The sequence below is a fragment of the Haliotis rubra genome, unplaced genomic scaffold, assembly GCF_003918875.1.
Source record: "Haliotis rubra isolate DU_JTF1 unplaced genomic scaffold, ASM391887v1 Scf53, whole genome shotgun sequence".
Taxonomy (NCBI): domain Eukaryota; kingdom Metazoa; phylum Mollusca; class Gastropoda; order Lepetellida; family Haliotidae; genus Haliotis; species Haliotis rubra.
The window spans coordinates 2,128,598-2,155,850 of NW_025767224.1; the positions used below are offsets into that span (position 1 = coordinate 2,128,598).

At 38.5% G+C, this 27,253-nt stretch overlaps 1 protein-coding gene and 1 long non-coding RNA gene across 4 annotated transcripts; one reads left to right on the forward strand and one right to left on the reverse strand.

Moving 5' to 3' along the window:
* On the forward strand, positions 1-24,457 carry LOC124253041. Of its 3 annotated transcripts, none has more exons than XM_046686758.1 (7): positions 1-124; positions 3,636-3,892; positions 20,500-20,546; positions 20,998-21,024; positions 22,560-22,746; positions 23,884-23,930; positions 24,321-24,457. In XM_046686758.1, the coding sequence occupies exons 2-7, from the start codon at positions 3,640-3,642 to the stop codon at positions 24,435-24,437; spliced, it is 678 nt and encodes a 225-aa protein (XP_046542714.1). In that variant the 5' UTR covers positions 1-124; positions 3,636-3,639; the 3' UTR covers positions 24,438-24,457. The 3 variants fall into 3 exon arrangements, with proteins under 3 accessions (XP_046542714.1, XP_046542716.1, XP_046542715.1); XM_046686760.1 differs by lacking the exons at positions 20,500-20,546; positions 20,998-21,024; positions 22,560-22,746; positions 23,884-23,930 and adding exons at positions 5,730-5,776; positions 6,093-6,116; positions 11,443-11,629; positions 12,301-12,347 and having other exon boundaries at positions 24,321-24,446; XM_046686759.1 differs by lacking the exons at positions 1-124; positions 3,636-3,892 and adding an exon at positions 19,496-19,796.
* A 78-nt stretch (positions 24,458-24,535) lies between these two features.
* Positions 24,536-25,665, reverse strand: LOC124253042. Its single transcript, XR_006892078.1, has 2 exons — positions 24,860-25,665; positions 24,536-24,587 (listed from the first exon to the last, which is right to left on the reverse strand). It is a non-coding gene; the product is annotated as an uncharacterized LOC124253042 (long non-coding RNA).
* Positions 25,666-27,253: the final 1,588 nt, after the last annotated feature.

Consider the following 27,253-nt stretch of genomic DNA (forward strand, 5'->3'; position numbering starts at 1 on the left):
ATTCGAAGCAGCATTAGATGGTCAGGTGAGCTTCAAGAAGCCTATCCTGTTTCTTATCACAGTTTAAATAGGGGTAGCGCGCCACTGAAAGTAGAGTGGACTTCCCAGCAGTGAAACACGACAGGTATTGGACTTTTTACTCTCCTACTGTATAAACTCTGAAATGGTTTTCTCATTTTTAATGTATTGGTTGGTGCAACAAATATCCAGTTGCCCTGTAACATGAAATTATTCTTTATATTTTTGGGTTAATGCAAATTAGCAATAGTAATTTTCGGAGCACCGTTTTCAGGTACAGACGAACTGATTTTACACTTCATAATGAAAACTGTGTAAAAGATACCTTGCCTTTCATTCAATGTAAACGTATATTCGGCGTGCTTGACAAAAAAAACAATGCCTGGATTGTTGCAACGTCTTCGAGTTGGATTCTTGCAAACCGAAACATGAGTCTCATTAACCTATTCAGACAATGACCTACTTTTCAGCCGATCCGAATTTTCTCGTGTGAAAGTAAATATAGACATCATAAACAACTATGGTTACACTGAATTCAAATTCCTTGTTTCATAAGAAAATGGTATTTACAAATGAATTTTAATTTTATGTATCTATATTTTATGGAGAAGTGTAGGCAGCATGACGTCACAGACTGCCCTTGTTTGATGAGGTCGTAAAATGATTCACAATGCATCTGGCTCACTGGTTACACCTGTTGTGTGTTTTTTTGCGCTTATTCAGTGTATTTCTGTACGCACAATGTGTGATTGATATCATATCAAGTCCGTACCAGACTGCCAAACTTTTCTTGTGGCAGAGCCTCGTTTTGAGATTTCCACGATATCCAGGTTTCCGTTTGTCAGTGTTCGCTGCACGACATGTTTGCAAGGATTATGAGGAGCGTAGTGTTGCAATATACAAGTGCTAAGATGTATCAAATACTACTGATTAATATTTATGTATCCAGTTAAATGAATTGGTCTCAAAATTCTGGACTGGTCATTGTACTAAGTTGCGCAATAGGACGGAACCCAGTCAACAGGAAACGAGGCTGTTGTGTAATCAATGTTTTGACTTGTGTCCATTGTGACAAGTACCTTAGAACATCTTTCTTATCAAACGGATTATTAAAAAATAATGTTTATTGTGAAAGGTCATAGGCCCATAAACGTGAAGTGTACAATACACGATATAGGATAAAATTTTTTTTAAAAACACCAATACATTTCAGTCCGTTTCTGCCCTTGAAGGAACATTTGGAGGAATTGTATTTTTAGCCTTGTACATCCAACTCGAGCAGGAGCAAAGTCGGTTGCAAATGTCCACAAGGTCGAATCGATTAACTGTATCTCTGCTCAATTTAAAATTTGTATTACATGCATATCTAATTATAGATGCTAATATATTTGTCCATTCTTGGATGTACATATCTTATAATCTGGTTTGACAGAACCGACATTTCGTAAGCCTAACGCGGAAGTCTAATAGATGGTATGTTACGTAGATTTAACCTGCAATCGTTGAATTCCCAAGATGGGTTTAATTTTTCAATCATATTTGTTTCGAGTGGGACTTTTCCATATGTCCAAACTAATTTGAAAACATTCATTAATGCCTTTTTGCGAATTTAACGCCAAATCCGATACCGCTCTTTATGATGGAGTCATCAATAGTCCAAGGTACGTATATTCTGAAATAACATCTACAATTTCATAACGATAATTACCATATTTCACATTGTTTAAGATTTCCAATTTTACAATTACACTAAACGCCAAAAGAAACGTTACCCTCCTTCCTTAATGACGGAGGTGCCTATCTTCAGCTGGCGTTGTGGTGCGTGGACGTCCACTTCTTGGTCTGTCTTCGGTGACCCCGTCTGTCTGAACCTGAACCGTGATACGGGGGCATCCGAGGGCGAGGCAAACGGCATTGTATGTCGACCCCACATGCAACATCCCAATGGCTCTTTCTCTCTCTTCAGCTGTTAATCGTGGCATATTTCTCGTACTTGTGTATCATATCCTGTATTCTAGGCTCTCTTTATACCCTATAGAATCATTATACATGTGAAATGGATGCAAATACTGCTTGAATATTGCTGCGTTTTGGCGATTGATACTTCTATGTGTAAACAGAAAATGGAATAATGTTACTTTGCAAGCAAAAATGTTAACAAAGATAATTTTGGATGTTCCTAAACATTTTTTCAAAATATCAAAGACACGTTTTACTTGTTTTCACTAATACAAATCAGCAGAAAATGTTTTAAAAGACTAATATTACAATATTACACACTCTACAACAGTTGTTTTATGTTTTAATAGTTGAAAATGGTGACTTTAAACGGTTTATCATTGTCCCAAAGCAGAATTTTTTTTCAACCTTTCTTTAGACATCAGAATCACTGTTATTGGTTTATTTCGGCATGGACGAATATAGGACAATTTAACTCTTCTGAAAAAGATCCATTTCACCTAAATATGAATGCATTTTAGAATGTTTTTTTTCGTGATTTGCACAAAGCTTTCTTGTAAAACTACTACCTTCTAAGATATCTTTGATAGTTTTTCAGTTATTCATAAAGGTAGGAGGGTAACGTTTCTTATGGCGTTTAGTGTATGTTTGTTTTCGAAAGGTAAACATTTAACTTGAAGTTGAATAGTGGTCTTCCAGAATATTCGTTGCTCTTGTAGCCCACTTTTTCGGTCAGAAATAAAACTTACTCAGTAAACATCAGTAGAAACAGTTCATGTAAATCAGGGAATAAATGTATTGCTCATCGACATGTATATATCGACAGTCAAGTCCTTGATAAAACGGGTAAACAAAATGGGGCTTAATACATAGCCCTGTTGTATTCTAATAGGACAATCAAAACACTCAGTAAAACCAACATTACATGTTGTTACGGACGAATACATTAACGAAATCATATTCAACATTATAACAGGTAGACCGTATTTTTGGAGAACATAAATAAATTTATTTGAAGTCGATAAAGGCAACAAAGAATGCATGCCTCTACGTTTACTTAAACATGTTTGTATTCAAGCAGTTAGTGTGAAGCATATCCAATCCTAAAGTCTGCTTATTCTTCACTTATTTTGTTATCATTTTCTGCTGTGTTATCAATCTGCAATTTATTATTGTGCAAATATCTTATTTTTATCTTATCGTATATAACATATATCTTATAGATATATTATATATCTATTATGAAACTCCTTGAATGTTATTACAGAAGCTGGACCCCTACATGCATCAGCGATGCAATTCCCTATTTTGTCTGGTACCATTATTTCAGGTGAACAATTGACTAGACTTTGCAAATGTTTAGGACGGGTGCCACCGGTGGGACAGGACCTTTTCGCGAACACCTGTTTTTGTCACTATTCCATGGTGATTCATAAACACATGCTTTGTCATCGTATCACATGGTGACAATCACTGGCTTGTCTGGTCCAAACTAGATTTGTTTACAGTTGTAATACTGTAATAGTACTGAAACAAATATATACTCATGATATAGTCACAATTGTACAATCGACTCTGCTTTTAGCAGAGATTTCTTATGAATGTGCAAAGGGATTTGTCGCTTCTATTGCGATAACGAAACACATTTTCTTCCTCAGTACAATGAACCTTCTACTTGTTGCTGTGGTAGCAGTGGCGGCTGTCATGGCCGACGATCACCACCACGATTACACCGACCCTTCTAAATTCGCTGACTACCTGAAGGATATAGAGAAGACTCACGAGTTCTTCAATATGGCCCCAACTGAAAAACTCCTCTTCAGTGAACTCATCATGGCTGCTGAGCAGGGCAGTGCCGATCTTACAGCCTTTATCAAAGCCCAGACCTTCGACAAGATTATTCGTCTCATTGATCGTATGTCTGCATTTGTGTTCGTTTATATTCTCATGGAGGTTTAGAACAGTTGGCATCCCTACCCAATTCATTCAGTCATTCAAGTCATTTCTTACTGACAGTGTCTCAGATGGACACAAGTCACTTTTTACAAACATTATCTCAGGTGGACACGAGTCACTTCTGACACACAGTGTCTCAGATGGACACAAGTCACTTATTACACAAAATGTCTCAGAAGGACACAGATCGCTCCTTACACACAGTGACTCAGATAGACACAAGTCACTTCTTAAACACAGTATCTCAGATGGACACAAGTCGCTTACGCCCAGTGTCTCAGAAGGAAACAGGTCACTTCCTATACACAATGTCTCAGATGGACACAAGTCATTTCTTACACCCGGTGTCTCGAATGGACACAAGTCACTTTTTACACATTGTCTCAGATGGGCCCATGTCACTTTTTACACATTGTCTCAGATAGACACGCGTCACTTCTTACACTCAATGTCTAATATGGACACAAATCACTTCTTACACACAATTTCTCAGAAGGACACAAGTCGCTTCTTTCACACAATGTCACAGATAGACACAAATCACGTTTTACACACAGTGACTCAGATGGACACAAGTCTCTTCTTACACACATTGTCTCAGATGGGCACAGGTCACTACTTACACACAGTGTCTCAAATGGACACAAAATCACTAATTGCAAAGCCAAGACTCAGATCAAGAAATGGTCAAAGTTTGTTATGTAGATTCCTAGAAAAAGAGAACAGCATTGATAATGCTAAAATGATAATCTGGAAGATTTTATGCAATAGAATTTCAACTTATGACAGTACAGTATACCCTGGTTATAATGCCACCATTTGGCATTATATCCAGGGTGGCATTATAACCAGGTAGGACAGTTCGAGGTCCTGTGCAATCAACAAAATGATTAAGCTGATGTCTCCTGTGATGAGCCTTGAATGACTGGATAATCATAGCATCTTGAGGCTGCATGTGTCTTCTTGCTGTGGGTGACTGGAAGTGTATTGACACATGTCGCATTAATGGGTTTGGTCAATTAACCAATTATGGTATGTATACTACATGCAGCCTGTGTAATTGGCATTATAACCAGGAGAAAATGACTTTTGTTCCCAAAACCATTGGCAAATGGCATTATATCCAATTTGGCATTATAACCAGGGTATAATAATGGCAGGAAATCCGTTCTTGCAAAATCGTGGCATTATATCCAGGGGGGCATTATAACACGGGTGGCATTATAACCAGGGTACACTGTATATATTTTTCATATCCACAGTGACATATACGATATAATCACTCTGGACAACAAACAATAAGCCTTTACCAGATGAATTATATCAATTTTATCTGGAAAAACGTTTGTAGAAAAATAGAATTAAGAAAGAAAGTGTATGTCTTCAAGTGTAGTAAACACGGGGCGGTGGGGTAGCCTAATGGTTAAAGCGTTGGCTCGTCACGCCGAAGACCCGGGTTCGAATCCCTACATGGGCAGAATGTGTTAAGCCCATTTCTGGTGTCCCCCGCCGTGATGTTGCTGGAATATTGCTAAAAGCGGCGTGAAAACCAAAACTCAGTCAGTCAGCTGTAGTAAACACGTTACTAAACAAGATATTTTCTCCCTATTCATAACCTTTTGGGCATACATGCCATCCTTATGAACGCTTATATAAACCGATATCCACTGATATAGTACTCACAGAGATTATAGAATCTGACCTCGTGGCAGGGAGAACACAACCTTTATCTTTATACACCTTTCCAACATCCACATGAAGTTGAAACGTTGCACAAATGTTTGATACACCTTCAGATTTGGACGAGGACGACATTCCCCACTTTCAAGGTTACCTTGCCGCTGTAAGTATCGTGATACTTTTTGATCATATAAAATTGCAACAACTTAACAACTGCAAATGTATCTATTTGACTGTTCCTACTACTACTTCTACTTCTACCACTACCACTACCACTACTACTACTACTACTTCTACCACTACCACTACCACTACCACTACCACTACTACTACTACCACTACCACTACTACTACTACTACTACTACTACTACCACCATCACCAATCACCACCACCACCACCACTACTACTACTACTACTGCTACTACTACTACTCCTACTACTACTACCACTACTACTACTACTACTCTTCTGTTTCAGCATCTGGGAGGAAGCATATTCGGGGTAAGAACAAACCTTAGTCTTGTGTTCAATCAGTCATTAAAGGATAAATATACTGCAGTATGCGACAAAAGCAACAAAACCTTTTCCAAAATCGTAAGAATCTGTACGATCCCGAATTTATCATGAGCAACTGTTCATAAATCACTATCAAATAGTGATGATAACAGGTGTTCGCAATAAGGTGAAAGAATCCTGCCAAAGCTCGACAGTCTTTACAGGTGATGTGTATGATAATTGTTTATCCGAAAATGAACCTATGGTTCTAAATAGGAAATTACATCCTTTTGTCACTGATACGCTGATTTTCCATATGCTATCTGCACGTCCACTACAAAACTTTATTATACTCTAAAGCTTTATTAACCCTGTAACCCTGATAAAAACAGCAAATGTCGTATGACGCCCTATGGAAATTTTGGCCGAAACAGCGTGCTTGATTGTACCTCAAAAACTGTGCCACGTAGAAGCCTGTAGCTGCTGGAATATTTACTGGATATAGTATATATAGCTGGGAAGGTTGAGTATTGGAACGCTGAATCCTTCCTGCTTTCATACAGTCTTGTGGATCATACTCTGTCAGTCTTTGTCGTTATGAATCCCTTCCTGCTTTCATACAGTCTTGTGGATCATATTCTGTCAGTCTTTGTCGTTATGAATCCGTGAAGATCCGGGTTAAAATTGGGCTTCAGTAACCCATGCTTGTCGTAAGAGGCAACTAACGGGATTGGGTGGTCAGGCTCGCTGGCTTGGTTGACACATGTCATCGTATCCCAATTGCGAAGGTCGATGCTCATGCTGTTGATCACTGGATTGTTTGGTCCAGACTCGATTATTTACAGGCCACCGCCATATAGGTGGAATATTGCTGAATGCAGCATTAAACAACAAACCAACCAACCAACTTGATCTTTGTGCACAGATCTATATAGTGTCCATTCGTCACCACTTTTTCCGTAACCTGCAAAAGAAGACTCGTCCCCGGCTCGATGCTTCTTATGTGCGAAAAAACGACAAACCAATCAGAACGCCCGTAGTGATTGCGGTTCCTTTATATAAATAATCCTGAATACTTAATTCGTTTGTGGCATTATGTCATTGTTTATAAAATCTTGAAAATATGTAACGTCATACAAGGAACGTAGCTAACAAAATAGTTTGGGCTCATGTGTAGTTTTTAGTAAGGATAACGCCATGAAAGGTGAGAGATTCAAATCCACGCACGTGCGTTTGTTTACATAATGGCTGTCATGGGTCCGAGTGAGTGTATTTCAAACGTTCTTGCGGTCTTGTTTTGGAGATTGTTCGTGCGCTTTCCAACATATTTACAATCGCTAAATATATATTGTTTCAAATTTCTGCATTTTTGTAAACAAGATAATTGTGAAACCAGTAAAATGGTGTTTAAACTTGAGAAGTTTCTTAAGTATCCTACCACTGAGACAGTCGGTGAATTGCGCAAAACAGATTTATTGCGAATTTCTGCACATTTCGAACTTGAGTTCAAACCTGCTATGAGGAAATTTCAGATTTTGAAAGTTGTGTTGAATCACTATATTGAGGAGGGAGTTTTGGGACATGAAGTTTTGGAAATGGTTAAAGAAGAATGTTCGGACCAATTGGAAATGAAAAAATGAAGTTCAGTTACAAATTCAAAAAATGGAGAAAGAAATAACATTCAGAAAAGAATTCGGAATTTGACGAAAGAAAATTGGAAATTGTCAGAGAAATTGTGCTGAAATGTTTCAAAATCCTTCTCCTCCCTCAAACCCTTCCTCTTTCGCCATTGCAAGGCACGCCAGACTGGTATCCTCTTTCAATGAATAAAAAGTAGATAAAGATTTTCTACATTTTGAAAAAAATGCTGAAACCTCAAGTGGCCTAAAGAGTCATGGACTATGCTATTGCAAACTGTTTTGAAGGGTAAAGCTCAGGATGCATATTCGGCCTTATCCATAGAGCAAAGATCAGATTATGATCTTGTTAAAAGGACCCTTCTTAAAGCTTATGAGTTAGTGTTCTAAGCTTACGATCAGAAATTCAGAAATGCTCATAAAAGTGACAATGAGACGTTTGAAGAGTTTGCAAGAGGGAAGGAAACTTTGTTCGATAAATGGTGTGGTTCTAAGGAGGTCACAGATTTTGATGGTTTGGGGCAGTTAGTTTTGATAGAGGATTGAATGAACATACGGTTGACGTCTTGCATGAGACAGTGATGTTGGCAGATGACTAGTGTGTGACTCACAAGAGTTCTTTTCCGTCTCCAGGTAATACCAAGTTTTCTGGCGTTTCCCCGGGTAAGATTTCAGGACATGCAGGTTACAGTGGTGTTAAAACAGGTTCAAATTCTTCTGACAAGCAGTCACATTCTTCTCAGTCTAAGTCTAAGACTTCCAGTGGTTCTGATCCTGTTTGTGCATATTGTAAGAAGCCAGGCCATTTGATTTCTGCATGCTACAAGCTCCAGTTTAGAAATCAGGCTGCAGGTTCCCCAAATGCTTTTGTGTCTATCGCACCTAAGAATTCTTTCCAGGTGGTTCTGAGGAGAGTTTAGTTTATAAGAGTAAGTCCCCAGATTTTGTAATTTGGAAGGAGTAGTTGCCCTTCGTTTCTAAGGGTTCTGTGTCGCTTACAGGAGATAATTCCACCCCGCGGCCAATTGATATTTTGAGGGATACTGGAGCTCTTCAATGTCTGATTTTAAAGGATATTTTGCCTTTTTCTGATGAGTCTTCAGCGAACTCAGGTGTTTTGCTTCAGGGTATAATTGGCAATTCCGCTCCTCTCCATTTTGTGAATTTGACTTCAGATCTGATTTCTGGTGAGATGAAAGTTGGTGTTCTTGACTCTCTCCCAGTTCCACGTGTCGATTTGTTGATCGGTAATGATCTTATGGAGGCCAAAGATGGTGCTGATCCTATAGTCGCTATTTCTTCGGTAAGTTCAGTTAGTACAGAAAAGTTGGAGGATGATGTTCCGGGTGTTTACCTTCTTGCACAGTGACAATGTCGTTCAATGTCAAAAGGGATTTCTTCCAAGACTTCTTTGCCGAATGATACCACTTATTATTTGTCAGGTACTTTCATGAATCATTCTTTTTTGTGAGGTAAAGGTTGATGACTTATCTTCAAAGGGTCGTAATTTTTCAGGTCTTCTTGATAAGTCTGAGAGTTTGTCAGGTGGTGATCACATTCTTGCAGAAATGCAAAAATTGGCTAATAAAGGCTGTTTCTTCTGAGGAGGTTAGCAAGGTTCCGTTTTGTTATTACTTCAAGGCTGGTGTTCCGATGAGGAAATATAGGTCGCTGGACGCTCCCGCGGAGGATGAATGGAAACTGTATTATCAAATTGTGTTTCCAAAATTACTTCGAAAACATGTACTGTCATTGGCAGGTCATTTGGGTGTAAACAAAACTTGTTAAAAATTGTAACACATTTCTTTTGGCCGAGTTTGAGATAAGATGTGGCTGAATTTTGCAAGACCTGTCATGCATGCCAAATTGTTGGAAAATCAAATATGAAAATTCCTACCGCTCCTTTAAAACCTATACTGGCATTTGAGGAACCTTTCCATAGAGTTATCATTGATCGTGTTGGTCCACTACTAAGACTAAGTCTGGTAATCAGTCTCTTCTCACTATTATGTGTGCTTCTACCAGATTTCCTGAAGCAATTCCTCTTTGTAAGATTGTCACTCCTGTGATTATCAAGGCTTTGATCAAGTATTTCACCCTAGTTTTTTTTTGCCAGATGTTGTTCAGTCTGATCGGGGCTCTAATTTTATGCCTGAGGTGTTTCAACAAGTTATGTACCAACCGGGTTAAGTCTAGTGCTTATCCTCCGGAGTGACAGGAGCTTTAGAGAGTTTCATCAAACTTTGAAGAATGTGATAAAACATTATGGTAATTCTGAAAGATGCATTTCATCTTAGTGATCTTATTGTGTTAGTTATCCTACTATGGTTGATAACCTTTTCTTTAAGTGGGAGAGTGTTATGACAATGTATTTTTGTTAATGTTAATGTCACATTAATTAACTTTTAGTTATTATTGGTCACAAAAGTTTGAAGAGCTGGGTGTGATTTGAACTTGCATGTGTAATTTCACCTGTTGAGAGTAAGCTGAAGTTGCCTCCCTTCGGTTGTTTGTTGCTTTCGGTCTTCGGCGTTCGTGGGGAAAGTTCCGGGAGGATCGTAGTGAGGATCCAAAGTTCCGGGAGGATCTTAGTGAGGATCCAAAGTTCCGGGAGGATCGTAGTGAGGATCCAAAGTTCCGGGAGGATCGTAGTGAGGATTGTGTAATAGGTATATACGAATTGGTTGCTGAGATGTTCGACAAGACTTTGGTGACTGCTCTGTTTTACGCACATCTGTCTGATAACATTGACTGTCATTGACTGTCAGTTCCAACAGTCTTCAATCAGTACATCGACAAGAATAAAGACTCCGGTAACATAGACATTTAGGTAATATTTAAGATTTGTGACCCTATAGTACAATCTGTAAAATCATTCATTGTAACCTTGCTCATTGTTTATTCAACATATTATTGAATACTATTGACTTGTCTGTATTTTATTTTGCTGGTTTAAAGGCGACTCACAAACCTTTTGTCATGGCAATTTATAAACAGTAACAGCAGATGACGGGGTCTCACTAACCTATGTGTTCGCATAGTAAATCGGTGGAAGGTAATTAGCTGTTATTGATATCAGATCATCCCTATTCCGAAAGGTAATAGGCAACCACATCACCACAGTTAGAGACAAATCCCAATTGATCAAGGTCTTAATTATTCTCTTACCTATATCATGTGGGATACAAAGTGAAAAGGTCAAATTTGAGACAAGGCTGAATATTTTGTGTTTTTCAGAACCTATAACAGCTATTCCTGTTTGATGGATAAATATAAATCCGTAACTTAAAAGAAGGAAGTATACCTTCCAGTATACAGTTAGAACTCGTTCAGTAATTCCTCGCAGATTATAGTATAGTGCACACTAATCTTACAAGAGATTTCTTATGATTATGGAAAAGGTTTGGTTGCATCTATTCACCTGGCGCAGTATCCTGCTGCTGGATTGTACTTACACAATAGTCGTTTATGTTCTTACCAAAGGTTAGTGTGTTATACGTACACACTAGGGACCTGGAGGTGTGAGGACACCCTTTGCTATAACGGAAATACTGATCAAAGATTAAGTGTGCTTTTGTTCGTAGCGCATTGATCTGGAACCTGATCTGGAGCAGAACCCTTAACTAATTTTGTGTAATATTTTGTTGAGATTTAACTACGTGTAAAACCTACAGGTGTGTGCTTTCTTTAATCAGAAGCGACAGAGTAGCTCCGAACTGTTCAGCTTCATGAAAGACTTTCAACTTGCACACAAGATTGAGGACGATCTCTCTCACACCGACCTGCGGGTGTTCTTGGAGATCTTGTACGCTGCCGAACACAATACCCTCACCCAGTACATTGACCAGAAGGGCTACGGCCCCGTCCTTGCCCTAATGTCACGTATGTATATAATCCACAACTACCGCATACTGTGGACAGGATTACCATGTGTCTTTATGTTCCTTTGTCATACAGGTGAAATGTTAGGAAAGTTGCAGAAAGTTCATTTGGTAGTTTAGGATGATACTACCAAGGCTTGTGGCTGCCAAGATTGATCAAACTACTACCATTTTGTTTAATCAGAGTTTTATCCAGCCTTATCTATATTTCATCAGATTTCATCAGGATTCAACAAAGCATTCCAGAAGTTTTATGTTTCATAACATGTGGAGGACATTTCCCATCTTAACGCATCACCGGAGCACAAAAACATGACCCATAAACACTCGCACTTAATGAATTTGGAATTGTACATTCGACATTCTGCTTTGAGAAGTGATTTCAAATGACTATGGACGGGGTTGAGTTTAAAAAGGGTTTGGACTTGTCCTGAGTATTGTCTTCAGTGTACCATTCCCTGGAATGTCATCCTCCTGCCTTTCCGTATATTGATTCCAGGTACCTCCACCAGTTGCTCTTCTCTGCAGCACTATCTGAAACCTGCTCCCGTAGCTCGTTACATAAAAGCTCTCTGAAACCTCAAGCAATTAGTCTTTCCGAAACCTGCTTCACAAACAATGTATGCATTGTACGAGGCTGTCGTTGATTGTTTTTCTTATTTCTTTTTGCAGAAATTGATGACGATGAAGCTCATGGTTTTGATCAACTGATCATTAGGGTAAGGTAATCCACACTAACAAACTCACGATTGACAATCCTAACAGTCATACATCAGTTGTTACATTATTATAGACCCTTCCCTCTTTCTTCAACACTTCAGTCAGTCAGATTATCGTTTCCTTAGAGGGGAACAAAAAATCATTCATTTCATGCCAAGTTGAATGTGTAATTATCTGAGTGCAACCTCGAACATTGCGGAAAGAAACTTAGATGTACTGCAAAGGCTTAATCAAATTTAACTCTTGCGGTTCATTTTATTTATGTTTCATTAGTCTCCAAATACACCCAAGGCACTGAAAGAAAAGGAAACATGAATAAGAAGAGGAAGAAAGTAGATTTGACGGCGCTGTCGATTTTCCAAAGTCTGCACTATCTTTTAAGTTAAGGTTGTCTTTGCCGTATTCCAGCACCTGGAAATGGAGGCTAAGATGAAAACTACCGTCGGCAACATGTTTGCCACAGCTTCTCTACCAGTCGTTGTCAGCACAGTCATGGGGTGAACCAGTCACCAACATGTACAGATCAACAGTTTCTGATGGTAATAGTTTTAAGGATATATCCGACAAATGACAAGTAAATACGGAGTTACATGAAGCTTCTGTCTGTCCTACCCATAGTGGTTTTATTAGCAAGAAACATGAAGTTTTCTGAATCAAGGAAACGTGACACAAAATAATCAGAGCACTACGACTGCGGTAAACCTTTAAAGACGCGGTGATCGCTTAGTGGAACGAAGCCCGGCTCATTTCGACCTGTGTTCAATAAACGTCGATTGTGACGACACATGGCATCACATTGCAATAGGAATTGCAAACAATACAAACAATAGAATGAAATTATAGTGTGACCAGAAATTATTGAGAATTTTAGGAATATGTTTAATTGGATTTCTAGTACAAACAACCTTGACCAGCTATCAAGTGCTTGGTTTCATTCAAGAGAGACAACTCCGTGAATCCTTTTTCATTAGTTTGTTAAGAGTTATCCCCCTTTGTTTACTTGCTAGCAGACGACATTTTCAGTGATCCTCAGTATGGATGATTTAGAGAAGAGGAAGTTGATTTTAGAGTATTATAACAAGAACATCAGATCAGCTAAAGTGATTTCAAGTAGAATAGGCATCCCTTTGTCCATTTTTTATCGTGTTTTGAAAAATATTGCAAATGGATATGGCATTGAGCACCAGGGAGGCGCAGGCAGGCCCAGAAAATTGACTGTCCGTGACAGGAGGCGGCTTGGTATTCTTGTTTCTAAAAACAAACGAAGGAGTTTAGAAAACTTAAGGCTGGATATGATTGATAGAGGAACTGTGACTCTCTGTAAGGAGACCATTAGAACTGAGCTGCATGCAATGGGTTGGCAGAAAAGTCGAGGAATTCCATCACCGATCGTGAAACCTGAACAAAAGGAGCGAAGGTTGAACTGGTGCTTACAGCATAGAGGTTTTGACTGGGACAATGTGATTTTCTCAGATGTAAGTTCTGTGTGGCTGTTTCCTAATACACTGAAATTCTGGACCAAACAAACTGAAAAACCTTTGTATCAGCGCCCAAAGTACAGTCCCAAATTTAACGTGTGGGGTGGAATATCTGTGTTAGGGGCAACGCCCCTCTGTGTATTTGAAGGCAATATGAACAGTTAGCGGTACACAGATATTCTCGAGGGACATTTACTTCCATCTGCTCACGTGTTCTATGGAAATTTTTGGATTTCCAGCAGGACATCGACCCAAAACATCGTTCAAAGCATTCACAGGCCTGGTTTCGGACCCAAACTATGGCATTATTAGATTGGCCAAGCTATAGCCCTGATCTAAATCCAATAGAAAATGTTTGGGGACTTATGAAGGAAAGTGTCAATAAGAAAAGTCTGACAAATATTGCTGAAATGAAAGAAGAGGTGGTCCGATATTGGGACAGCATTGACCACGACTTCCTAACTTCTTTGATCAGTAGTATGCCCCGCCGCATTGAAGCCTACATTGCTGCCCATGGTGACTTGACAAAATACTAACTGTTCACCTGTCTTTGAATCTGGAGTTATGTTCTGCTAATATTCACATTTAATACATGAGTAATGAGTAAAAAAATATTTAAAAAATTACAATCTTTAAATTCTCAATAATTTCTGGTTGTACTGTAACGAGCTTACTGATAATAATATTCAAGGTTCATGTTCTCAGTTGTATCCGTGCCCCGATGATGATGGTGCTACGTCATTTAAATGTGTTAGCATTATAGGGATGATTAAAATATAATTCAAACTGGAATGCCTTCTGCACGAGATGGTTTTCGCAAGGATGATATTAATAAATCTTTATTCAAGTGTGTACTTCGTGTAACTTTTTTCTTTGCAGATACACCATTGCCAGTCCTGAATAAAATGTGTGTAGTGTCTGAATTGCTTTTACGTTTATCATTTTCATCAGAAAAAAAACCAGAATCTCATCACACAGTACATATATCTTAAGGTTGCGATGTCTGAAGGTATAAAAGAGACAAACAAATCAAGTTGACCAGAGTGAAGTTGGATGGGTTCAAAAGTTTCGGTCCTGTTCCGCCTGGACACTAGTTATGAAACACAAGTAGTATATTTAAGTCATACATATCTTTACCCATCAGCCAATTGGTCTACGGGTTTGTGAAACGGGGCCTGAAAGGTGCTTTGATTGTGTGGTCAGTCTGGGTGGCACGTCAACCTATTCATGGTTCCGACTTTCGCGTCAAGCTCCGCCCACCTTGGTTCTGTTGCTACGTCCCCAAATGTTTGGGATGCCGAGCAGTCAAAATGGCGGATACACTGTCAAGCTCCGATTGCCTGTTGACAGTTCCAGACTGTTGCATGTTTGCCAGATGACGCTACTTTAACGCCGAAATCGCAACAGAAAGGCTTAAACTATTTCTCACAGGGTTATATCCATGAGATACGAGTCTATAGCCACAACACATCTGACATTGATGCCAAGTGCTGGCGGTCAATGTCGAAGAATCAGAGCCCGCATACCCTCAATTTGAGGGCTGACACAAGCGCCGAGAAGACCGTTGACAGCTATTGTTCTTGTAAAGCTGGGTAAGAATGTCATTGATAAGAAATGGGTAAATCCTAATATAAATCACTTAAAATCTGAGTCTGATAGATTAAGAAATTGTCATTTCAATGGTGCAGGGACCTTTCAGTCTTGTTATGACTGTGGTCTTGAATTTTTCTAGTCCTGTCGAAGTTAGGCAGCAGAAATATGACGAGTGTTTACACTTTTGTATTTATGTTACATCAGGTTTACATATACTATCGGCAAAAATGAAACAGATTGGGGTTTTTTCATTCAGTAATTTACCAAAAAGAACCATAAAATTCAATTGTTCTGTTTTCGATCAGCCTCCAAATGTTGCACATAGGCCTAGTAACATACGATTAACTGTGATTAGGCCTATATAATTATATGTTCATTTTCATATATTTTAAAAATAGGTAACATGATACTGGATTAGATGTTATTCTTGATGCAATGATATTTCATTTTGATAAAGAAAATCTTAGATTTCCTCCACGTGACTTCATTTTTGTTTAGACTTAGTGGGAGATGTTCCCACATCATTGGCTTCATGGATTGAAGCTTCACAATTTCACGCACATTCCTGAACAAGAGAGTTGCACCAGCCTCCCACAACAGTGGCAGATTCCCATCGGCAACAGGATCAGCCCTGTGCCTATCAAGCAAGTGATTGTGGCTCGAGCACTTGCCCAGTCTAGGAAAAGGAAGCCAATCATTTGTCAAGTTGATGTGACAGAAGGTATGAATGTTTTGAAAATATTTATATATTTTTCAAAATTGTCACTTTTGAAAACTGTTTTGCACATACTCACTAAAACAGGTGCAGTCTTAGTGGTATATAAAGAGTATATATACCTTGATATAGACTTCCACATATCAGCGACGCTGACATTCGAGTGCTACAGGAGCTTGAGGGTACCCCACTGCAGTACATGTTACACACAGACGCACCCACTGTAAACACTCCACCCGGAGACGTCCAGCTGGGATCAGTCTTGTCATATCAGGTAACGCTTTAATCTATTGAGACGTGGATCAGTAAATCTTACTTTCAGTAACAAGACTAACATTTCATGCAAATGAAATTATGTTTATTTCATAGAGACTAGTTTCACATCCAGGATGCAACATTTATTCTATCGACTGTACAAAACTACACCCTTTACAGGCTTTAGAATGGACAATTCAGTCACAGCTAACAAAAGATAATATCAAATTATACATTACCTATCAGGCTTGTATGAAAACAGCATTTGACAATAGAGAAGCATGTTAATCTAATTTGTATGAAGAAACCAGTCCAAATTTGATGGATTTTCGTGAATAGAGTGGTAGGAATTCTATTTTAATTGCTTAATCTGTGCTGAAATTAATGATTACACAATCAGACAAAGACACATTTATTTATTTATTTATTTATTTATTTATTTATTTATTTATTTATTTATTTTTTTGGTTTATTTATTTATTATTATTATTTATTTTTTATTTTTATTATTTTTTATTTATTTACTTGAAGACGTGTTAGAAACAACAATTGTATCTACAAATCAGTACCAGGGTATTACAATGGCAGTACAAAACAGAGTGGCAGTACGAAGTCAAAGGTAATATAATACAAGAGCAGTGTATATTTGAACGACGCCGATTTTGTTAGAGTAAACATGACAGTTCACTGTGATGCAAACGGTTTTATGTCTTAATCATATAACTGGTGTATATGTATACAGTAACCTATAACGAACTGGTTAATAGTATGTATAATTTAGTCGAAATGCTCAATACGACGTACGTCAGGTAATATGATATACTGGTTCGTGGACACAAGATCTTGTTTGTAATAACCTACAGTTCCTCACCAGAATATGCCCACAATGTGTGAAGAATATTCCAAAGCATTATGAAAGAGTGTTGCTCCTATTGTCAGTTGAAGAACTTCACATTTTACTTCATTTTTCTGTGTATTCAGACACACCTTTTAACACAGAAGATTTAGTAACACATTGTAATGAAAAATATATGTCTAACAAGTAAGTATTTCTAAACACAGCCTAAACACTCCATGATATGTAAGCCCGAGTTCTGTTTTTCTAAACGACAATACATGTATATAGGTTATTTTATGTTATGATTCACCGGTTTGTGTACTCTTATCAGTGTTTAAGGCGTATGAATTGTTGTACATTGGGTGAGACTTTACTAACATATGTGACACGTGTTTGTCTAGATAAGAAGTCGGATTAGCTCCGATATAATCAACAAGTTCTCTCAGCCTGTCAACAGTGTGGTGACTATCAAAAGTTACAAAAATTTGTAATAAAGGTTCGAATATTAGATTAGAATATTACGAGCGTAGTAGTATAAGCAGAATATCGCCTACTTCTCCTACTTGTTTTAGTGAGTGAGTGAGGTTTTATGCTGTAAATAATAACACAACTTATGGCAGTCACATTCTTCCTTATGCTTAACAGAGGCTAAAACGTAAAATCAAAAAGACAAATGTGCCGTGTGTCCAAAATCTGAAGCAGCGTCAGATGACCAGGTGAGAGTATAGAAACCTATCCCGTTTTTTTATCACAGTATAAATAGGGTAGCGAGTCACTGAGGGCAGAGTGGACTTCCCAGCAGTGAAACACGCCAGGTATTGGTATTCTTACTCTCGTACTATATAAAACGCATAGCCTTTTTTATCTTTTTAAACGTATTTAATATTGAACCGAATCGAAGTATATCCAACTGCCCTGTAAAGGTAAATTATTCTTTATATTTTTATGCAAATAGTAATAGTAAATAGTAATAGTAAATAGTAATAGTAAATAGTAATAGTAAATAGTAATATATGTTGAGGATTTGCGGATACCTTTCAGGTAGAAGTGTACTGAATTCTTTCACCTTATAGTGAAAACTGCGAAACTGTGACTTGGCCTGTCACTAGGTGTAAAAGTATATTCCTCTTGCTTGACAAAAACTAACAATCCCTGGATTGTGATTTCGAGTTGGATTCTTGCAATCCACAGTGACAGTTCAGACGATGTTTGAAGCAGGGAAACCTATTCCGGTACCTGATGAACTTCGTTCTTATCAAATGGATTATTCAAATTCAAATGTTTATTGTATGAAAGGCCATAGCCCATATACATCAACTGTATAAATCAGTTTTGGATCATTTTAGCGAATTATTCACATTTCATTTCAGGCCTTTTCTGCTCTTGAAGGCACATTTGAAGTACATTTGTAACATAACAGATTTTTAATCTTGATAGTTTTTTATAGCAATGAGGAGAAAATATTGTATTAAAGGTCGAAGTAAGCATGTATTTGGTATGTATTTCTATCGAATGTTCTTTAAGGATGGACATATAAGAGTGAAAATGGCACAGATCTTCGATATTGTTTAGGTTACAATACGTACATACTCTTGCAGTCTAACAATATATTTAGCCTTGTACATCCAAGTCGAGCACAAGCAAAGTCGGTTGCAAATGTACAAAAGGTCGAATCGTTTACATATTTCTCTGCTCTAAGGCCAATCTTAAAACCTATACAGCATTCATATCTAGTCCTATATTCTAATATCTGTCCTTGGGTGTATATATATTTCAGTCTGGTTTGAAAGTTTTCAGAAAACTAGCTATACATCCAACGTCTAGGTAGACCCAAGCATAACCTTGACCTGAACTAAATGAGATATTAACTCAGTTCTGTCTACCTACTGAATAAAGATTAACTGACATTACGTAATCCTTCGGAAGTTTATTAGACATCATGTGAAGAAGTGTTAACCAATTCTAATCTTTGATTTGGTGTCAGACAGTAATCTATCAAGCTGTGACGTGTGTTTTTGTTTGATTGTGTTCATGTTTTCTTTTTTCATGTTTCTAGTGTGAGAAACACTCTCAGACTTTGTGTCCACCATTGATAGTCTGGGCAACCGTTGCCAAGATCAGACTCGTAATTTATGACAACGTCCGCCTGCACCTTCCTAGCGTGACGTAATGTAATGTTCCAGCCTCTGACATCGAAGCAAGGGACACCAATAATGGAGTTTTTCTCAAAACTGGTATTCGAACGCGGTCACCTCCTTTTGTAATGCCACTTCACTTCACTTGCGATATAGGAAACTCATTTTCTCCCTCAGGACGATGCAGCTTCTACTTGTTGCTCTGGTAGCAGTGACGGCTGTCGTGGCCGACCATCACCATCACGTCTACACCGACCCTTCTAAATTCGCTGACTGGCTGAAGGATATAGAGACGACTCATGAGTTCTTCAATATGGCCCCAACTGAAAAACTTCTCTACAGCGAACTCATCATTGCTGCCGAGCAGGGCAGTGATGCTCTTACAGCCTTTATCAAAGCCAAGACCTTCGACAGTATTATTCGCCTCATTGATCGTATGTTTATGTTTGTATTCTTGCATATTCCCATAAAGGCTTGGTCAGCCGGCATCCCAACCCAATTATTTCGGTCCTTCCTGATAGATTTTATGAAAAACACCAATCCTTCAGTTGGTGAATATCGGAATTATACACTAACTACACAGAGACAGAGTCTAACCACACACAGTGTTTCCATTTCTCCACAAACAGTGTCACTAATTGCAAAGCCAAGACTAAGAGCGATCATTGGTGCAGGGTGGTTAAGTAGAGTTCTCGAAAACACAAAAGCATTGGTAATACTAAAATGATAATCTGGAAGATTTTGTATAATTGAATTTCAATTTATGGCGTTTTCTATTTATATGTTTCATAAGCACACTGAAATATACGATATAATTACCCAAGAACAAACAACAAGCATTTGCCAAGTCAATTACCTTAAGTTTATCTCGAAAAACGTCTGTAGAAAAACAGAAAGAAAGTCTGTCTACAACTGTGATAAACACGTTATTAAACAAGGTATTTGACCCTGTATATACCCATTTTGGTATAAATATTATTAATGAAAATTCTTATATAAACCAATATGCACTGATATAGTTTTCACAAAGATTATAGAATCTGACCCCTTGCACGTAGAACAATCCTTTGTCTTTATACACTTATCCAACATCCACATGATATTGAAATGTGGCGCATATGATTCATACATCTTCAGATTTGGACGAGGACGACATTCCCCACTTTGAAAGTTATCTTGCCGCTGTAAGTAGCATAATGGGTCTTTTCTTCTTCTACTAGTACTACTACTACAACTACCAGTAGTACTACTACTTCTACGACCACTACTACTACAACTACGACTACCACCACTAATACTACTACTAGTGCTACCTCCGTGGTGTAGTGGTTAGAGCGTCCGCCCGGAAAGCGGAAGGTCGCGGGTTCGATCCCGACCGCGTCATACCAAAAGCCGTTAAAATATGGTACTTGTTGGTCCCTGTCTGGCGCTCGGCATTAATGGGTACAACAAGGACTGGTCGGCTCGGAGTCAGTATAATGCACTATAAAACCAGCTTCAGTCTGGGTTAGTACAAGCAGCCGCACATACATATACACACGTCGTCATATTCTCAAGCACGACGTTAAACCCAATTTCACCTCACCTCACCTCACCTCACTACTACTTCTGCTTCTGTTTTGGTTTTTGTTTCAGCACCTGAAAGGCTCAAGCATTTTAGGCGTGAGTAGATTTGTGTACACCTCAGTTTTAACGATTTTACAGAAGGAAAAATGTACACAGTAAGTTATGACAAAGTAGTCTATTTCAAATGTTAAATCGGTCAGTAAAGGTTACATATGGTAGACAGGGTTACGATAACAAAGTATATCTACCCGTTCTTAAAGCAACTTAGTTGTAATCAGTCAGTAAAGAATGTATAACATCACAAAACATCAAACAAAACAGTTATTATTTCGGTATCATGTGTTATATTAATTATATTACCATATGTTACAAAAAGCAACACATTCCTTAACAAATTCGTGAGAAATCCCGATTGTACGATCTCATGAGCATCTGTTAATGAATCACTATCAAAGAGTGGAGATGATAGGTAAGAAAGGTACTATACTTTATGGGCGACAACACCTTTATTATAGTATGACGCGACGTGTCGGTATAGGTTTACTCTTGCTTGACCACGGTATAAGAACCATCTGCGTGTGTTAACCTTCAACACTTTTGACTTATCCAACCCAAGCAGAATTTCCGATTTATATGTATAGAGAAACGGATCGACCTGAAAGGGAGCACAGTGGTGCCATGCTATCATATTTGACAACTCTTCCTGAACTCTAACGATAGACAGGTCGGTACATCTATAACCACAACGTTAAGAGTCAAAGGCCCATTTGGTCAAGGTCTTAAGTATTCTCTAACGTTCGTCAAGTGGAATACAAAGTGAAAAAGAAAAATGTGACAGATAGCTGTTTTCTTAAATTGCAAAACGTTAATGAAACAATGAGTTTTTCAAAAACCCATATAACATTCTTTTATTTTGCTAAAGTACTTTCTGTGAATACACAGACAATCATTCCTTGACTGAATAAAGGACCATGGCTCATCTCTGAGACACAGGTTTGGCGGTTCATGCTCTTGGCAAAAAATATCTCCCTCTCTGAAAATGTATATCTAACAGCTACTCCTGCTTGATAGATACATATTATATAACAGTAATTTAAAAGAAAGAAGAATATCGAACAATTATAACTCGTTTATGTTGATTCACGTATTATACTAAAGTGGACTCTACTTTAGCAGAGATTTCTTATGATTATGTAAAGGGCTTAGTTGCGTTTAGTAAAGTGTCTTATTTTTGGATTGTACTAACACAATTGGCATTGATGTTCTTACCAACCAAACATTTAGGACACGCTTTACTATACCGGAAATACTGATCATAGATAAAGTGTCTCCACTGTTCTTGGCCCATTTAGAGATCTGGGGCTAAACCCCGAAACTGGATTGTACCTACACAATAATCATTTATGTTCTTACCAAAAACTACTGTTATAAGTACACACGAGGGGCCTGGGGGTGAGAGGACACGTTTTAATACAAAGGAAATACTGGTCAAAGATAAAGCGGTTCTATTTTTCGTGGCACATTTATTGATCTGGAACCCGGTCTGGAGCTGACCCTAACTATTGTTCTATATTGTTTTGTTTAGGTTTAAAAACTTGTTAAACGTACAGATGCGTGCTTTCTTTGATCAGAAACGGCAGAGTGGCAGCGACCTGTTTAACTTCATGAGAGAACTGCACCTTGCACACAAGATTGAGGACGATCTCTCTCACGCCGACCTGCGAGTTTTCTTGGAGATCTTGTACGCTGCCGAACACAATACCCTCACCCAGTACATTGACCAGAAGGGCTACGCAGCCGTCCTGGACCTTATGTCACGTATGTATATACTATGGGCAGGAATATCCTGTGTCTCCTGCATATAATTCTTGTTTGAAATTATCAAACAAGGAGTTTATGCCTTCTATTTAAATCAATCACATGCTCTGAATAATCAGTTTCCAGTGTTTCCCGCAACTTGTGAGAATCAGGAAACACCAAAATTATATATTCCTGTACAAACACATATTCATACAGGTGAAATGTTAGGAAAGTTGCTGAACGTTCGTTTACGATCTACGATCTACGACCAGTGAGACAGCCGTGTCTGTTTCCTATATAGATCCATGCTTAAAAGACTTTGAGTGACAAAACATTATCCACACGACTGCAGATTCAACTTTCCAATTGTCAGTCTCCCCTTCATGTCCAGTAATATTACAGCAGCCCCAGTCTTGTGTACATTTCTACGGAGAATTCATCGGAATAACAACATTCAAGACTTGACATGTAGAAAACATTTCATGATTTGATGCATCATTGAGTGATATGATCTATAAACACACGCCCTTGATGAAGTTAGAATCGTACATTCGACTCTGCTTTGAGATGTGATTTCAAATGACTATGGAAAGTCGTTAGTTCAGAAAGGATTTTAATGAGAGTGTTGTCACCTCTTCACTACAGCACTATCCGGAAACACCCCCAGTTTGTCTTCAGTATTGCCCTCGCTGGAATCTCCCACCATCACTGACACAAGGGCGATGTCAAGAAACTCCTCCGGGTGCTCTTCTGTATAGCGTTATCTGAAAACTCTACCTTTTCTCTTCGGTATATTGCTACCCGTGACCTCCACCAACTGGCCTTCAGTATTGGCTGTCTTGTATACTGCTACCCGTGACCTCCACCAACTGGCCTTCAGCATTGGCTGTCTTGAACCTCCACCACTTGCATAGCTCAATACCACTGTCTGAAACCTTTATCCGCAGTTCTTTACTATAGCTCTCTATGAAACCTCCAACCAACTCACTTCAGTACTGCGCTGTCCAGAACCTCCTTCTGGTACTCTTCAGGATACCGCTGCCTAGCACATACCCCTGTTCCCTTTCACTACAGGTCAGTCTGGAACCTGCTTCCCGCCTGGGATTGTGAACTGGGAACTGGTGATGATTATATTTGCGTATTTCTCTGTTGCAGAAATTGATAAGGATCAAGCTCACGGCATGGATAATATGATCATTAGGGTAAGGTTATCCAAACTAGCAAACATACCACAGAGCATTCTAATATTCCTACATTAATTGGTACATTATTATAGGCCCTTCCTTCTATCAACACTTCAGTCAGACAGATTATCGTTTCCTCAGATTGGAACAAAAAATTCATTCATTTCATGCCAATCTGAGAGTACTCTCGAAAATAGCGTAAAGTAACCCTAGATGAACTACACAGGCGAAACCCGTGATGTACGATCGCGTAGTCTTCAATTAGGGTGTTTCACAAGACACTAAATACTCCCAAATCTCTGGAAGAACAGGAAACATGATTTAGAAGAGAGAAAGAATTGGATTTGATGGGACTGTCTATTTTCTAAAGTTTGCATCCATTTTCGGTTAATCTTTGCCGTATTCCAGCATCTGGAAATGGAGGCTAAGATGACGAAAACTAGCGTCGGCACCATCGTTGTCACATCTCCTCCAGTCGTTGTCAGCACAGCTGCTCCAGTAGTTGTCAGCACAGTCATGGGGTGAACCAGACTGTAACAGGTACAGATCACCAGTTTTCTTATGGGAATAGTGTTGCAGCCATGAAATAGTGGTGCTCTGTAATAACCACAGGCTACGGGTTGTGAGGTCAATATCTTTTATTCCGTAGTGGAAGAAGTAGTAGGAGTAGACACTCTGTAACAATCATAATTATACAATGTATATGTATATGCTGAAACCACATCCGATGAACATATGCCTTCATATATATGTAGGTATAAACATCTCATAAATGCATGTCTTCAAATATACACATCGGAATAACAAAGACTTAAGTAAAGAATGTACCTGTCTTACATAATCTCACGCAGGTTAGGAAAAATGGCATATACTATTGTTACTATTACAAGTGACATTTCATGTGGCATATCATGAAACAGACTATAAAAACAGACAATGAAACCTACCCTGTGGGTGACACGGGAGTGTGCTCAAGCACCCAGCAGCCGGGCAGCCAACACGTGCAATAATCCTACATAAAACAGGATACACTGATGAGAGGTATTGTCCATGAGACAACACATAAAATAATACCATTATACCAACATATATACATACTTGAAACTACCACTATGGAGTTACAAACAAGATACAGAATTGATGAAACAGATCAATCTTACATCATATACAGCATTTGTAAAACAAGAACTACAAGCCAACATAAACATATAGCAAAAACCAACCATACGCACATTCATACAGGTAAAATAGCATACTGTGTAAATATTTACATTTGATTTATCTTGAACATATTTGTGCCTATGTTATACAATTATTTATATTAGGGTTTAATTAGCTATGTATATATTACAAACAGTATAATTACTAACCTTAGATCAAAACTCAATCTTTAAAACAGTCCTCATGTAGACACAGTGTGGTGCAAAACTGATTAGTAACATGGCGGTGAGAAGTATATTTGAACTTACACCAATCAACTGAGAAGCTGAGCCTGGGCTATTGTTAAAACAACTAAAGACAATGACATAAAAGTAGATCGACCCAGATACCCTTAAATACACAATGAACCAGCCCTGTAACACAGAACTGAACAGTTAAGGCCAAGACAAGATGCAACTGGATTGACAACATATAACATATATATAATGTATAGAGAAGTCGTCTGTCGGATCACCTGAAATAAGAATAAAAATGAAAATGATTAATTATAAATGTATGTACACAATACACAATCCCTGGATTTATCCCTGTTACAATAGTATTAGGGACGCCGTTACATTATAGAAAACGTCGTATGCGCCTATGAAATGATCATTTGAAAATGAAGTTTGAACGCTTCTTTGAATATCACACACACGCATGCACGCATGCACGCATGCAGGCACTCACTAACAAACAAACTGTCGATAACATGTACATATCGCATGCTCAGTGACGTATTTCGTTGGCTGACTTGGAATATGTTATACTGATGTCTTATCTGTATTATGTTCGTATGATACCTCGTATGGTCGTAATTATATCACATTAGAATTACACAACTCGTAAGTAATTACAGATTTTCTGTCCTAAGTTTCGTACGTGAGGGGCCTTTTCAAAATGTAACTCGGGAGGGACGTAATCTGTGATTCGGAGTTGCATGTTGGTTGCTGTCTGTCCTACCCATAGTGATTGTATTAAATAATGAAAATCCATCATTCTGATTTTCCAATTTTAAGAAAATATTGCACCTACGTTCCACAAAACGATCAGAGCGCTGTGACTATGAAGAATGACAGTTACCATCATCATAACGTGGTGATCGCTTTGTGGTGGGGGGGGGGACAGAATGCTTATTTCGACTTTTGCTGAAAAACGTCACGTAATGACATCACATTGCTATGGACATCTTTACAAGCAATAAAAACAGTGGAATCTTATGATCGGACGTGTTGATTAGATTAAGGCCAATTAGACCATACAAGTGATTGAGTACTGAGTGAGAATACTGGAAGTAATATTGAACAATATCGTTTTGATTTTCGCAAGTATAATATTCATGAATGTATATTCAAGTGTCTAATTCGGTGTAACTATTTTCTTTGCAGATGCACCATTGACAGTTGTGAATAAATGTGTATAATGTCTGAATTGCTTTTACTTTTATCATTTTTATGAGATACAACTTCTGTGTCGATCTCATTACACAGTACATACATCTTAAGGTGTACAAGAAAGAAGACAAATCAAGCCGGCGGCGGAGTGGAGTTTGATGGGTTCAAAAGTATTGACCCTGCTCTGCTGAGTCACAAGTTACGAAACCTACGTGGTGTCTTTAAGTCTTACACCGGTTTACCAACCGGCGAATGGGTCCTCGGGCTTGTGAAACAGAGTCTAAAAGGTGCTGTGGTCAGCCTGGATGGCACATTGACCGGTGTACACAGGTCACCTATCGGGCGAAGGAAACTCATTGGTTCGCCAGAACAAAGATGGGAAAAGATGGTGATGCGCCGACTTTGGAAATATTACCATCAAAAAGTGTTCATCTTCACTAAAGCCTTCAGTGTTGTAACTGTTATCAAAGAACGCAGGGGTGAGCAGATTAAGGTCCATTGTTTGGGCATCACACGATGTAACCTAAGAAGGTCACGAACCTGGGTTTACTGAGTGATGAGTGAACGCCTTCACCACTGAGCGTCCCTATGCCTCTACAGACAAAACAGAAATATCCAACGTCTCCTCAGAAGACGGAGGCAAAAGTTGTCCTTTCGGCTTCTGTTTACTGGTATTCCCAAGGATTCTTACTGGTGGACTACCGCCTGAAACGTCAAGGCCAGTTATTGACCTCGGAGGGTAGTAGG

Bases quoted from the DNA above. Each gene is read 5' to 3' on its own strand.
- LOC124253041 (XM_046686758.1), top strand. From the start codon at position 3,640: ATGAACCTTCTACTTGTTGCTGTGGTAGCAGTGGCGGCTGTCATGGCC. The intron at 20,547-20,997 runs GTAAGTAGCATA...TTTTTGTTTCAG, and splicing joins TTGAAAGTTATCTTGCCGCT to CACCTGAAAGGCTCAAGCAT. The intron at 23,931-24,320 runs GTAAGGTTATCC...GCCGTATTCCAG, and splicing joins TGGATAATATGATCATTAGG to CATCTGGAAATGGAGGCTAA.